This window comes from Mercenaria mercenaria, chromosome 4 (genome assembly GCF_021730395.1).
Source record: "Mercenaria mercenaria strain notata chromosome 4, MADL_Memer_1, whole genome shotgun sequence".
NCBI classification, from domain to species: domain Eukaryota; kingdom Metazoa; phylum Mollusca; class Bivalvia; order Venerida; family Veneridae; genus Mercenaria; species Mercenaria mercenaria.
In genome coordinates, this window is record NC_069364.1 from 39215918 (window position 1) to 39230474 (window position 14557).

The following is a 14557-nucleotide window of genomic DNA, read 5'->3' on the forward strand; positions in this document are numbered from 1 at the left end:
TGTATTACAAAATATTGGTTAAAAAGACTTCAGTCTAGTTTAGACAGTAGAGCTCATACTGATTCTGATCATTTCAAAACCATGCATCGGTTGTCAGTAGAAAAGAGGATACATCAGTTAACACTATGCCATGCTCATAAAATTAATTTTGGTTTGGTCCCAGATTATCTAAATGATCATTTTGTTCCTTTAAATTCTATCCATAAGAGGTGTACCCGGTCAGTATTTGCAAATGCCGGTCGGGATCCCAATTATGGCCAAATCGTGACACAGTTCTTTTTGCATTGCCCAACGTTTGAAGTTTTGGGAAAAAGTCATTTGCGTTCTCGGGTATACCGTTATGGAATAAAATTTCACAAGATCTTAGAGATATTACATCCCCTTTCAAATTTAAAAAAAAAGTCTTGAAAGCCCATTTAATGTCCAGTTAGCTATGCAGTCTATGTGTTTTTATGAGTAATTCTTGTATGAGATCATGGAGTCCATTCAACATATGTGTAACAGAGTTCCGCTTAAGCCGGTGCTAGGGGGCGTGAGAGGTGTTGCACATTTCATTACCTCTCATGAACAGACTCGATCAAACCGTGTCTGCTATATTTCTTCTTGGTTGCATTCTTTGCTTCCAAAGGATCTTTTTACAGATTTTATTAACTATCACAACAACAATCTTTAAGTGCCGTGTGGCGGCTGTAAAAAGTCTCCCTTTACTCGGATTCAGTGTTGGTATATTTTCTTGTCCTTTGGGATCATGGAGTCCATTCAACATATGTGTAATAGAGTTCCGCTTAAGCCGGTGCTAGGGGGCGTGAGAGGTGTTGCACATTTCATTGCCTCTAATGAACAGACCCAATCAAACCGAGTCTGCTATTATTCTTCTTGGTTGCATTCTTTGCCTCCAAAGGATGTTTTTACAGATTTTATTGAAATTCGTTGGCTCTAGTCTTTATGCTCCGGTATTCTAAATTAGTGTTTGTTGTAATTAGAGTGATATTTTTTACAAAACAATTTTCAATTAGATTTTTAAAAAATAACTAACAGCATTATTATGAAAACTTGACTTAAGGCGGTGTCATGTCACTAACAGAGACCACAATGGAATTAAGGAATATCTTGTGTTTATTTTTTTTTGTGTGTTAGGTATTAGTGTGCATATCACGGTTAAAAAATCTGTGTGTGTTTTACTATTGCTTTTTTATGTTCTCATTTTATATTTTATGTACCATACATTGTTTCATGTCATGATTAAGATGTGCACTAAATGCCAAATAAAACTGACTTACTTTCTTACATACTTACATTGATTGAAAGGAATGCGATGACTTTCTACTCTAATGCATGTTTTCATGGTCTAGTGGAGTCCATTTAATGTGCTAATTGGCCCCCAATTTTATTATTACATAATCGCTGATAAGGAGTGGAAAAGGTTGGAGTTGTTTATTGGATTGTGCAGGAGTGGACTGCGGCACTTACGTACTAGTGGATCTTAGTGCACTGGTATGAATTATGCACAAGAGAGAATTTGCTTGCAGCTGAAATGTCGTCCTATGTTAGCTTCATTAAACTCAGTCCCAACATTTGACTGTGGGTCTACCCCTATGTTTTTGTATTCGGTAATAAGTATACGCCACGTGTTGGACTACTTGAACCCGCAAAGTCGTAAACTGAGATATACATAATTTGATACGACTGTACTTGAATATTTGTACCGCAAAGAGACAAAAAACTAAATAATAAATGAGCCATGCAATGAGAAAACCAACATAGTGGCTTTGCGACCAGCATGGATCCGCGCAGTCTGGTCAGGATCCATGTTGTTCGCTTTAAAAGCCCATTGCAATTATAGAAAGCGTTATCGAACAGCATGGATCCTGACCATACTGCGCGGATTCGCAGGTTGGTCTGGATCCATGCTGGTCGCAAAGCCACTACGTTGGTTTTCTCATGGCCCGGCTCAAAAATCCTGGATAGGACAAAATCAATGTTTACTTTACGGCATGATTCTGGCACAATAACCACCAAATGACACACAACCCATAAACGACCGAATATATAATTCATATCTAACTGCATGGAGAACCCCAGTATGTAGAAACTGTAGATTCGTGAAAAATAATGCTTGAGACCCCAAGGGCCAAGTGCATATTTTTTCTTGAATTCGCAGTAATGATTTTTTTCTCTCTTTTTTTTGTATAAAAATAATGTTAATAACACAACAAAAAATTCCTACTGTAGAGACTGAATCATGCAAACTATTCTTTCTATCATACTGACCATCAAATTCATATCATATAGCTGGGTCATGAAACAATCGGTTTTCGTGTGTAGAGTGATTTATATCTAGATTATATTTAATTTGATATTGAACTCAATTGTTTATCGTGATCGGGCCATTGGAGTAGTCGCAAAGGCAGGTTATCTCATAAAAGAGTTATCCCATACTAGAGACTGCAACAATGTTGTAGGTTCGAACCATTCATGAGGCGTATTTTCACCCATTTTTCCTGTATATTGTACTGGTTCGATATTGTTTAGCTTTGATATATATTTTTTGCTATGATTCAGTTTGTTCTTATTCTCAGGACAAGACAAAAATTGTGACATAAGTTGATATACATTATTAAAACTTGTGTATATGCATGCTTCATATATGCTGCTGCTTTTTTAAATACGTCACATCACATTCGTAGTAAACCTAACGAGGAAAATATGAAACAGACATATTAAACAATTATATAAAGTACCAGAACAGTACAAAGAAGAAGAAAGATAGAAGTCCGCAAGCGACATTTCATAATATCTAAAAAAGTGATTATTTAAGTAAGTTTCATAATCTGTTACACTTAATTAAGAGTCAATTCACATTTTATTTTTTTTTAAGCTTACTGATTTGACAATTAATGTTCAACCGCTATAATAGGTGTATATGCTGCCATGTTATCAAGTTGCCTCTATAAGATAAATCTATGAATCAAGGGTTTGCGAGGTCGATGCCTGCTTGCGGCGTATAAGACATTTGTAAATCAAATATGGATTAGTGAAGACGAATGAGTGTTTAATACAATAGAATGATGTCTTTAAAATGCTTTAAGAAACAAGAAAGAGCCACAACCGTTTGAGTCATAAGTTTTTTTCAGACATATGTTTGTTTATAAATATTTCTATTTTCATCCTGTTTCCTTCGTTGAATCATGACTTGCTGTATTGGATAACTTCAGGTTAATTGCATAAAACGTGCAATAATTGTTTATTTATACTTTAAAACGTAAGGCGATATATCTTCAAAGATGAGATCTGCAACTTTAACATTATTGTATCGCTATATCATGTATCTAGATGTCCAAATATGAACAGGCCTTTTGTAAATTCAAGCATTCAATGACGCTCTTTGTTATGGAAGAAGAAAAACGTCTTTTAGGTGTCAAATCATAAATGGGCCCGGCCATCAGTGTACGTCCAAGGGAGTGTATTTTTATGTAAGAAGGAGGGTCGGTTTCTAGGTCTGAATTTAAATCGCTCATATCTATAATGACTTTATATAAATAAAATAGCATAAATGGTGATTAATTTATTTATGGTCCTGGAATAATATACAACACAAAATACAAATATTCGTAACAAAAATGGCTGATAAATGTCATTTATTTGTTTATTAATAAAATTCAGTAAATGAAACAAAATAAATTTGTTATCAAAACCTTATGTTAGAAACGAATTTGGAAAAAATGACCGTCACGCCTTGCAATTTTTGTGCATGAAGTATCGATTCTCTTGTGTTCTTTGGTAGAGATATAGATACATGTCTTCACCGAACTCAGCAACTGTCCCCGGTTCTAGACAGGAGTGTCGGCAGAACAATATTTCAAAGCAAGGACATGCCTTAAAACTTTGAAAATTTACTAATTTACTTTCAGACAAATTCTGATAATTTTTGAGTTTTCTTAAAGAAAACGTATCACGAATTTCAACTTGAGTCAAATCTGTCTAAAGTTCATGACAAATAACTTAAAAGTATTAGCCCAAAATAGAGCAAAAAATAATGATTGTTCTTTCTGTTATTGGAATATAAATGAAAGTGTAAATGAATATAGAATAACGCTTTGGACTAATGCAAAAGATTGTCTACATTTCATGAAAAAATAATTTATTAAAAACGACAGAAATCATATCCCCATTGCTTGATAAAAGATAGCCGGAGTAATTTCAAGATGTATTTGATTTGAAGACGAAAATGCACTGCTCATATGCAAATTTTGGCATGCAAAATTTCCAAATAAATGAGTTTTTAAAAGTTTACACACTACTTAAAGTATGTCTTTTGTAGACCAAGATATTCAAAACTTCATTTGGATCCAGAAACGAAACTGGTCAAAATTTTCATCTTTTTTCATTGTGGTTGCCCCAAATGGCTTTTATGTCTTAAGGAAATACCATATTTAATTCACATCGTTGTCTCACAAACGCTTTTTTTTATATCAATGTCCAGATATATTTTTTCGAATGAATCTGTCAAATGTATTTCATATCAATATCTTCCTGAAATGATCTGGCAGATCTGCACTTTATAGTAAGTCGTTCTAAAGTATTAATCTTTGAACCTACAAAATTGACAGCTAACGGCAGATGTTTGATTAGCAACGTCCTGCCAATATGGCGTTTATGTAAACAAATGTGACCCATTCAGCGATGTCTGCATGGTGTATTTTTTGTTTTGGTTTCCATTTTGACTTTGAACTGTTCATTATTTGTAGACTATAGACAAATAACGGCATGTGAACATATTATTTAGTTATACGTCTTCAAAAGTGCATAAATCTATGACGACCACATTTTACATGATATAATACATAGGATGGAATAATACATATAATACAAGGAATTTTAACACAAGAATATCTATACATTTACAGATACAATCTAGATTTACAGAACTATTTCATCATTACATCTCAAAAAGATAACACGACATACCCACAACCCAACAAGTTTCGGTACATTAAAATAACCTTTTATTACATCACAGCATACTCACAAGTTGCAAGTCGCGTTGTCACGATAAAACAGGGGCTTTGCCCTCGAGATAATATTGAATCGTGTTCTTTATCGATGACGAATTTCTTTATTACACTGAAAGAAACAAATGTCTTTTATTTCTTTCATTACACCACTCGTGAAAATATTGCATCTTGTTATCACACGGTATATATACATATATAATATCATATACACAAACAAAATGAATGCAATAAGAATGATTTATACCGCCACTGATACATCAGAAACATATTAAATATGTGATAAATTTACATTAGCAGTAATGGAACATACAATTAGGAAACAACATTAAATAAGAGGGCCATGATGGCCCTATATCGCTCACGTGAGTTTAGTTGCTTGCTTGAACAAATTTCTCTTCTAAAGAAAAGGTGAATAGGTCATGGTAAAGATTATCAAAGTAACTATTGAAATTTATGAAAAAATATACATGGTGTCTAATTCTAATCTCTTTTCCATAGCTTCGAAAACAAAAGAAATGGTCAGTAGGTCAAGATTAAAAATATGAAAGATGCAGATTCAAATCTGTATCAATAGTTGTAAACATGGTCCAAATTTCTATGCTGTACCTTCAAAAACAAGAAAGAAGGTCAGTAGGTTATAATAAAGACTAATCAAGATGAACATTTAAATCTGTATCAAACATTATGCATGTGATCCAAATTTCTTTGTTGTAAGTTAGAAAACGAGAAAGTAGGTCATTAGGTCAAGGTTAAGACTACTAAAGAAGAGAATTGAAATCTATATCAAACATTATACAGATGGTCCAAATCTCTTTGCTGTAGCTTCAAAAACAAGAAAGTAGGTTAGTAGGTCAGGGTTAAGCTTATTAAAGATAAATATTAAAATCCTTATCAAACGTTTTAAAACATGGTCCAAATATCTATGATGTACCTTTTAAAAACAAGAATGTAGGTCAGTAGGCCATGATTAAGATTTTTAAGATGAGTATTGAAATTTGTATCAAAAATTACACATGTGGTCTAAATTCTACGCTGTACCTTCAAAAACAAGAAGTAAGGTCATTAGGTCACGATTAAGACTATTCAAGATAAGTATTGAATTCTGTATCAAACATTATACAAGTGGTCTAAATTTCTTTGCTGTGACTTAATAGGCAATCTGTATCAAACATTTACAGGTGGTCCAAATCTCTTTGCGGTAGCTTCAAAAACTAAAAATAAGGTCAGTTGGTCAAGATTAAGAATATTAAAGATGAATATTAAAATCTGTATCAAAAGTTTTATACGTGGTCCTAATTTCTTTGCTATACCTTCAAAAACAAGAATGTGTGTCAGTAGGTCATGATTTAAACTATTTAAGATGAGTAATACTGTATATATATGAATAAAGCATTATACAGATGGTCAGAATTTCTATGCTGTACCTTAAAAAAGTAGGTCAGTAGGTCATGATTAAGACTACTTAAGATGAGCATTGAAATCTGTATAAAAATTATACATGTGATCCGAATTTCTACGCTGTATCTTTGAAAACAAGAAAGTAGGTCAGTGTGTCAACATTAAGACTATTAAAGACGAGAATTGAAATCTGTTTCAGATATTATACAGGTGGTCCAAATCTCTTTGCTGTAGCTTCAAAAACAAGAAAGTAGGTTAGTAGGTCAAGGTTAAGAATATTAAAGATAAATGTTAAAATCTGTATCAAACGTTTTAAACATGGTCCAGATTTCTATGCTGTACCTTCAAAAAAAAAGTAGGTCAGTAGGTCATGATTAAGACTATTTAAGATGAGTATTGAAATCTGTATTACAGGTTACACATGTGGTCCAACTTTCTACGCTGTACATGTACCTTCAAAAACAAAAAGGTAGGTCAGTAGGTCATGATTAAGACTATTCAAGTTGAGTATTTAAATCTGTATCGAAAACTATACTTCTGGTCCAAATTTCTTTGCCATTGTTTCAAAAACAAATACGTCCATGTAAAAAAGCGACCATTCGGGCGTGGCCTATATTGATCACAGAGTCATTAATTGAACAATCTTGGTAGAGAACCTCTACAGCATGCCACAAACCAAATATCTAAGGCCCGGACCTTATGGCTCTGGACAAGAATATTTTTATATATTTTTCCCTATATAAGTCAATGTAAAACAAGGGACCCCCCTGGGCGCGGCATATATTGACTCCATGGTCATGATTTGAACATTCTTGGTAGAGAACCACTAGAGATGCCACATGCTAAATATCTAAGCTCTTGGCCATATGGTTTAAGACAATATTTGTTAAAAGTTTTTTCCCCTTACAAGTCTATTTAAACTATGTGCCCCCGGGGCGGAGCCGGTTCTAGCCTCACGGGGATAATTTGAACAGTCTTGGTATAGGATCACCACACAATGCTACATACAAAACATCGAAGCCCTATGACGTGTTGTTTTGTACAAGAATTTTCAAAGTTTACCCCATATAAATCGTGTGACCTCCCCCACCCCCCCCCCCACCCCACGGCAGGGCCATATTTGACCATAGGGGGATAATTTGAAAAAATCCTGGTAGAGGACCACTAGATGATGCTACATACAAAATACCAAAGGCCTTGACTCTGTGGTTTTGGACAAGATGATAATTAAAGTTTTTCCCTATTAAGTCTTTATAAAACATCCTGACTCCCAGGGCGGGGCCATAATTGACCCTTGGGGGATTATTTTAACAATCTTGGTAGAGGACTACTAGTTGATGCAACATACCAAATATCAAAGCCCTAGGCCCTGTGGTTTTGAACAAGAAATGTTTTAATTTTTCCCCTATATAAGTTTGTATAAATCATGTGACCCCCAGGGCGGGGGCCATCTGAATCCAAGGGGGATAATTTGAACATTCTTGGTAGTGAACCACTGGATAATGCTACATACCAAATATCAAAACCCTAGGACCCTTGGTTTTGGACAAGAAGATTTTTAAAGCTTTTCCTTTCAGTTGCCATGGCAACTATTGATCTGCATGAAATTTAATTCCTTGAACAATTTTTAAGGAAGACAATCAAAGGAACATCCCTGTGAAGTTTCATCAAAATTAGCCTGGCTGTTCAGGAGGAAATGTTGTTTAAAGGAAAGTGTTGACGGACGGAGGGACGCCGGACGCTGAGCGATCACAATAGCTCACCCCGAGCACTTTGTGCTCAGCTGAGCAAAACATAATGTTCATTCCAATAACAGCTCCTACGTTTAAACGTAGCTGGAACGGAATGAATAAAATTGTCTATTTTGATATCGCATTCCATTTTGTTGTTATTTAAGCATGATATGACCAAATAGCAAGTTACAATACTGCAGAAGAGGCGGGTCTCCAAAACGTTGTTATAGAAGCTATACATCGGGACATCACGCTATTTTTCCAAATTATGAAACGCACTGTACTGTAAGTATTTTATGTGTTGACACTTATCCTATTTGTTAGTATAAACATAACAGATAATTCTCACCTTGACTTAAACGAAGAAAACAGCTTGACAAGTTCTTCATACTTGCGTATTACCACCACAGTTGAATAAAATCCATCACGGTGATCACCTTTGGGTATTTTTAAAATGTTTGACATTTTATCTAATGAGTCTCACTTTCATTTGTGAATGAGCAACAATATGTGCTTTAATGTAGGAATAAATATTATCAGAATCTGATAAGAACATGTTATTGTTAATCAACAAATCCGTTTTATTTTCTTTTAAACGAATTTGATCTTACAGGTAAATATAAACACTGTCACAGTTCGCCCAAGTTGCTTTGCCAAAATAATTGCTTCATTTCGTCCAAATCTGGCCATTCCATTTCACATACAGTTGTCACATCAACTGTATGTATTAAATTTAATAGTTACATGTTACACTGGGTAGGGCTAATTGTAAGACGGTTTTAAGTTGAATACAGCACTTTTAAGATAGTAATTTCTCGTTTTGCTAGCGCTCGTTCGAAGTTAATATCTTAAAACTGCTGTATTCAACCTATAACCTATAATTACGAGGTTTAGTGAAAACTGGATAATTTGATATCGTTGACAAACGATTACCGCTAATATCATAAAGAGCATACACATACTTATATACAATATTTACAAAAATGGTGAAATGTTTTCATCACAAACATGCAACTATTGTTTTAATGGACTATAACATAATGAGATTAAACCAAATTACTGTGTTGGCTATAATATGATTAATCCCTTACAATCATATTTTTACATCTCTTTAAAACACATCGACCCAATTTAGACGCAGTCTTGAAATACTTGTAGTGTGGATATTGTACAAAGGAATGTCAATAATGATAAGAAGCTTAATAGAAACACTAACGTGGCGCCGTAGTAAATTAGGGCTGGAGCTGCAAATAAAGCTTCGAAAACGAAAAAGCAGTATTCAATAGGAATCACCACTGCTCAAGAAGCTTTGGTTTTCATGTGTGTGTGTCTGTGTGTCTGTGTGTGCGTGTGCATGCATGCGTGTGTGCGTGCGTGCGTATGTTTTCAGCGAGCCGCATTGACGTTTGACCATAACACGTTATAATTGTGACGTACAAGCAATGATTTGTTTCAGTCTTCATTGCCTAAAAGTAAAGAAATACATATCGGGTTTTGTTAGAATAAAGCGTTAGACGCTACCTTACGAATTCCCTATCGTTCCGTAGGTCACATTTTAACAGAAAACGGCAAACAGAGCATTGTATCCCGAGTATCCGGGTCATAACGTGTTCAATAAAACATCTTATAACTTGTAAAAGACTTTTCAAATGTGGCAACTTAAGTCATTGAATAACAACAGCAACATATTTAGAGCAGTACAATTAAAAAGCCACAAAGTTAATATCGACGACGACAATATCATTTGCAAAGAAGTACAATTCTAATTTACGACCACAGAAACTAAAACTCCGATGATAACGCCCAGCTGCCACGTCTTCAAATCAGACGATACACCTACTGACACAGCCTTTTCATAAAATTTTAAATCAAAATCATCAGCGGTGAGGGTCGAAATTGTACTGTGGTCCTGTGCTCGTAAGTAAACAACTGTCCTGTATTTGGTACCGTCTGATTCAGTGGTTATTGTTTCCGCAGTTGAATCTGAAATAATTTTTACTTTAGCAATGAAATGTAGTTTGATATTTACCTTAAAAAGTGTACAAATGTATGTATGAGAGTCATGCGCATATGCCAAATAGGTAACATTTACACGAATTTTGCCGCTTTAAAGTATTATACAAACGTCTGTTAAACTTTGGCAGAGAGGCAAATCAGCTTCTAACATTATACGCATATCTCTGAAGGAGCGGGGCATATTATCTGAACACCCATGGCGGCGGGCGGCGGGCGGGCAGTCTGCGTCCAAAAGCATGTCCACTCTCTAAGTCAAACAGTTTTCAACCGATATTTCACCAAACATAGTGACAATGTTTGTGGGCATAATATCTCGGCTAAGTCCGATAACCAGCAAAATCGCTCCAGACACTCTTGAGTTATGACCCTTGAAATACTCAAAATCTGCCATTTTAGCATTGTCCGCCCTCTAAGTCAAACAGTTTTCATCCATTCTTTACAAAACTTGGTGACAATGTTTATGGGCATAATATCTCGGACAAGTTTGATACCCAGCTAAATCCCCCTGACATTCTTGAGTTATGGCCCTTGAATTAATCAAAAATCTGCAAATTTAGTCTTGTCCGCCCTCTAAGTCAAACACTTTTCATCCGATCTTCACCAAACTTAGTGACAATGTTTGTAGGAATAATATCTCGGCCAAGTGCGATAACCATCCAAATAACTCCAGGCACTCTTGGATTATGGTCCTTGAAATACTTGAAAAATTGCGAATTTAGCCTTGTCCGCTCTCCAAGTCCAACACTTTTCATCTGATCTTTCACAAACTTGCAGATAATGTTTGTCGGCATAATATATAAGCCAAGATCGATAAACTGCCTAATTGCCCCAGACACTCTTGGATTATGGCCCTTGAATTACTCGAAATCTGCGATTTGTCCGTTCTCTAAGTGGAACAGATTTTATCGGATCTTCACCAAACTTGCTGACAATTTTGTGGGCAAAATATCTCGGCCAAGTTCGATAATCAGCCAAATCGCCTCAGGCACTCTTGGATTATGGCCCTTGAATACGCAAAATTCGATGACGGGCGTATTTTGTGACAGTCTGCCGCTCTTGTTTTATAAGGAATTGCTTGGCCAAAAGTTGTTGCTGCGATGCAATGATTACATTTACATTTTTGATATTTTTACCAATGTTCTTTTCGTTTTACAAAATCAAAACTGTTTGCACTAATTGCTTCGCAAAAGTTAACCGATTTAAAATTTATCACTTAAGAGACAAACAGATATATTTGTTTATAAAAAATCGACAAGGCAAGGAATAATCAAGAGTTTATTGTATTGGTAGGAGGGTCTTCTTTCTACTCTTTTAAAAACAATATTATACAACCCTAACTACGTGAAAGAAGACTGATTAGCAATATAAAGATTTTCAGATTAGAAAAAATATTTATCGTCTTGTCAATACGAATGTTTGTACCATTTTATAGAAATGCATCATACATTCATGCAAAATAAAGAACAACATGTAGGGGTATAATAAATGTTGCAGTGGAGAAATAAAATTTGCATGACTTCTCTTTTTTACTTTTTTATTTTTCAAAACGACGCCATCTTGTTTTTGGGAACATGTACTACAAACATATATGTGCAACGATTTGTATAACCGACCTTCTATTAGGTATGTTAGACCTTTACAAAAATATATTTGCAATTACCCCAAAAGGAAACGAAAGGTGACTCATCCATAGCGTTTGTGCAGGAGTTTAGATTTCTGCACGTATATCAAGAATTTTTGCCTCTGGAAGGAACGTTATTGAATCCGATCGTCAAGGAAACTATTATCTCTTTCATTCTTTTAAGCACAGCGGTTTTGCTTGTATAGATTTACTAAGGTCAACGTTTAACAGGGGCGAATGGGTATACGCAATTGAAACTCGGATAAAACTCCAATTTGCAACAAATCAAAATTATTAAATTATTTTTAGCTGTTCACAGAAGTCGGGTACAAAGATTAGTTTTACATTTTTCCTGTTTAATTTTATAATATTATGGATTTTAAGAGCTACTCAAAATTACCAAACAGTTAAATTAAGGGCGTATTATGTCTTAGATTAATGTTTAAAACAAACGCATACCTAGTCGGTGGGTAATTTTAATAAAAATGGGTTTAAATCAGAAGGTAGGATAGATAGAACATAGTCTGAACATTAGACTATGTCTTTATAAAGCTTTATAAATTCAATTCATTAGGATTACCTATGAAAATATAAAAGTCTCGACTACAGCCTCGTCTTTGACATGTTCTTCAACTGACAGTAACCTTACATTTTCTATACCTATCGATATGTAAAAATATTTGGAGACAGGACATAAAAAATAACGTAATATTTGTGACATATCACCGTTATCTTGACGTTTAAGCTTATTGTCTGAACTTTGTATGTTAAACCTTGTCGTTCAGGTGAAAGTGTCTGTCAAGTTAGTTGAATATCTACTTGTACATAGCAAAAGCATAGACCGTACAAGACATGAGCTAACATCTTAGATCTCTCAGTGTCCTTTGACCTAGGGTTCGAGGCTTTGCAAGCTTTCTTACGATGAATATCTGTACCAACAACGTTATAGACCAATCGAAAACAATACCAAAATTTTGAAATTGTGACATGGACTTTACAGCCAAACGTGTTGAAAAATCCATGGACATGTATCTCTGTTCAAATTCACCTTAACTTTAGTTCACAATTGTTTGTAGTCAATACAGAAATTCTATAAACGATTGGTTTACTATTACAAGACCCTACTGATCTTTAGACGAAAAACAGTAAATTCAAATTGTGAATAAATGTTCACTGAAGATATTTTGATGTCTTGTTGTTAAAACAAGTAAACAAATATCTAGTTCCAGTGTATATTTCTTTTCAACATAAAATTATAATGTGTAAAATAACGTCTTGACAACTTACTTTGACCGAGCAAAATCTGGAATTCAGCATCCTGGTCTTGTGGATACATTAGCCAAAAGACTAGATCTTTGTCTAAAACATCAAAGTAAGATATGACTTTGGTAGTATCTTTATCGTCGATACAGTTCTCAAACCTTGCCACCGATACAATTTTTTGAAACTGCCTTGAGGTTACAGACTGCACATTCTCCTCTCCACTCATAAAAACAAAAGTCATATTATTGTCTTTCACCTTCTGTAGTATTTTATCATAAGCTTTTAGACTCCACACACAATAACTTCCGCTGAGATGTAGAACGTCTGTTCCACGGTTTGAGTATTTATCTTGGAGATTTTCAAAAAGTTCAGAGGGATCATTGATTCGACTGATGTCTTCCATTGCTAATTCAACGAAGTTTGCTCTACATGCGTTTTTCGGTACTTCCATGTCATCAAACAGAGATTCTACTGCCGTTTCCCATGATCCAACAGCTTCATTATAAAGATTTCTCTCTGAGAGTTTTTCATTTAATAGATCCAGTGCAACTACATCCGAAACCAGTGCCATATAATAATTTTGAAACTCTTCGAGACTAGTCATCCTGCATTTAAATTCATTAGCAATAAGTGACAGCAATGTACTTGATATTCCCGATACCTCGACTTTGAATGTCAATAGGCTTTTAACTTTATAAATTTCAGTTTTCTGCCTCTCAAAATTATCGCGAAATCTTCTCTGCAACTCTTCTCTTGTGTCTTTAGATTTAGCTTTGATCATGCCCTCCATCTGTATAAGAAGTTGTTCGACAGTGTAAGCAACGTTTCGTAATTCCGAGAGATACGCATGCAGCTCAGATATTGAAACGATGGTTTCTGTTGACATTTTTATTCTCTCCGAAGTTCTTTTAATTATCCTGTCATAATCAATAGGTGCTGGGGTACTGTTTGTCTCATCTTCTCCTAAGATAGAGTCGAAAAAGGAGTATACATCTAATCCAAACGACATTACATCCTTTGCTGTCCCAAGAATCGGCAGCACTGGTGAAGCAGCAGTTTTGACTGTTAAAACACTGACAGCAATTACAGTATAAATTACGTGCAGTGTTTTCATGATTTCAATCTAGTTCTGTCTTCTTTTTCAATCTTGTTTGAAATATAAATAAATTACCGTTATGATATTGTGATATCCACACAATGAATGATGAAAGTACCCGATGTAGGCGTATAAATATATTCTGTACGCTCCACTGAAAACTAAAGGATGTGTTTCGGTAGTTTCTAATGTAACAGACGTGGTAAGTTTTCGTTTATTTAATCCAATATTGTTTTTAAATCTAAGGAAATATTTATTTTTGTGATCATTCCATTTCAATCACATGAAACAAATAAGAATAGTAAGCCACAAATATAGCGAATATATGATGGACTTTTGATATGTTGAAACTTCATCAAAAATAAATAAAAGGTAAGGGTAGATTCCCCGGAAGCACAGAGCACAGTAAAAACGA

At 34.7% G+C, this 14557-nt stretch overlaps 1 protein-coding gene across 1 annotated transcript; it reads right to left on the minus strand.

Moving 5' to 3' along the window:
• Positions 1-3550: 3550 nt before the first annotated feature.
• Positions 3551-14272, minus strand: LOC123553343 (uncharacterized). The gene is made up of 2 exons (XM_045343076.2): positions 13071-14272; positions 3551-10129 (listed from the first exon to the last, which is right to left on the minus strand). Exons 1-2 carry the CDS (start codon positions 14158-14160, stop codon positions 9909-9911), a joined length of 1311 nt encoding a protein of 436 aa, XP_045199011.2. The 5' UTR covers positions 14161-14272; the 3' UTR covers positions 3551-9908.
• Between the last annotated feature and the right edge of the window lie 285 nt (positions 14273-14557).

Excerpts from the sequence above, each read along its gene's own strand:
- LOC123553343 (XM_045343076.2), bottom strand. The coding sequence starts at position 14,160 with ATGAAAACACTGCACGTAATTTATACTGTAATTGCTGTCAGTGTTTTA. Across the intron at positions 10,130-13,070 it reads CCAGATTTTGCTCGGTCAAA|ATTCAACTGCGGAAACAATA; the intron begins GTAAGTTGTCAA and ends AAATTATTTCAG.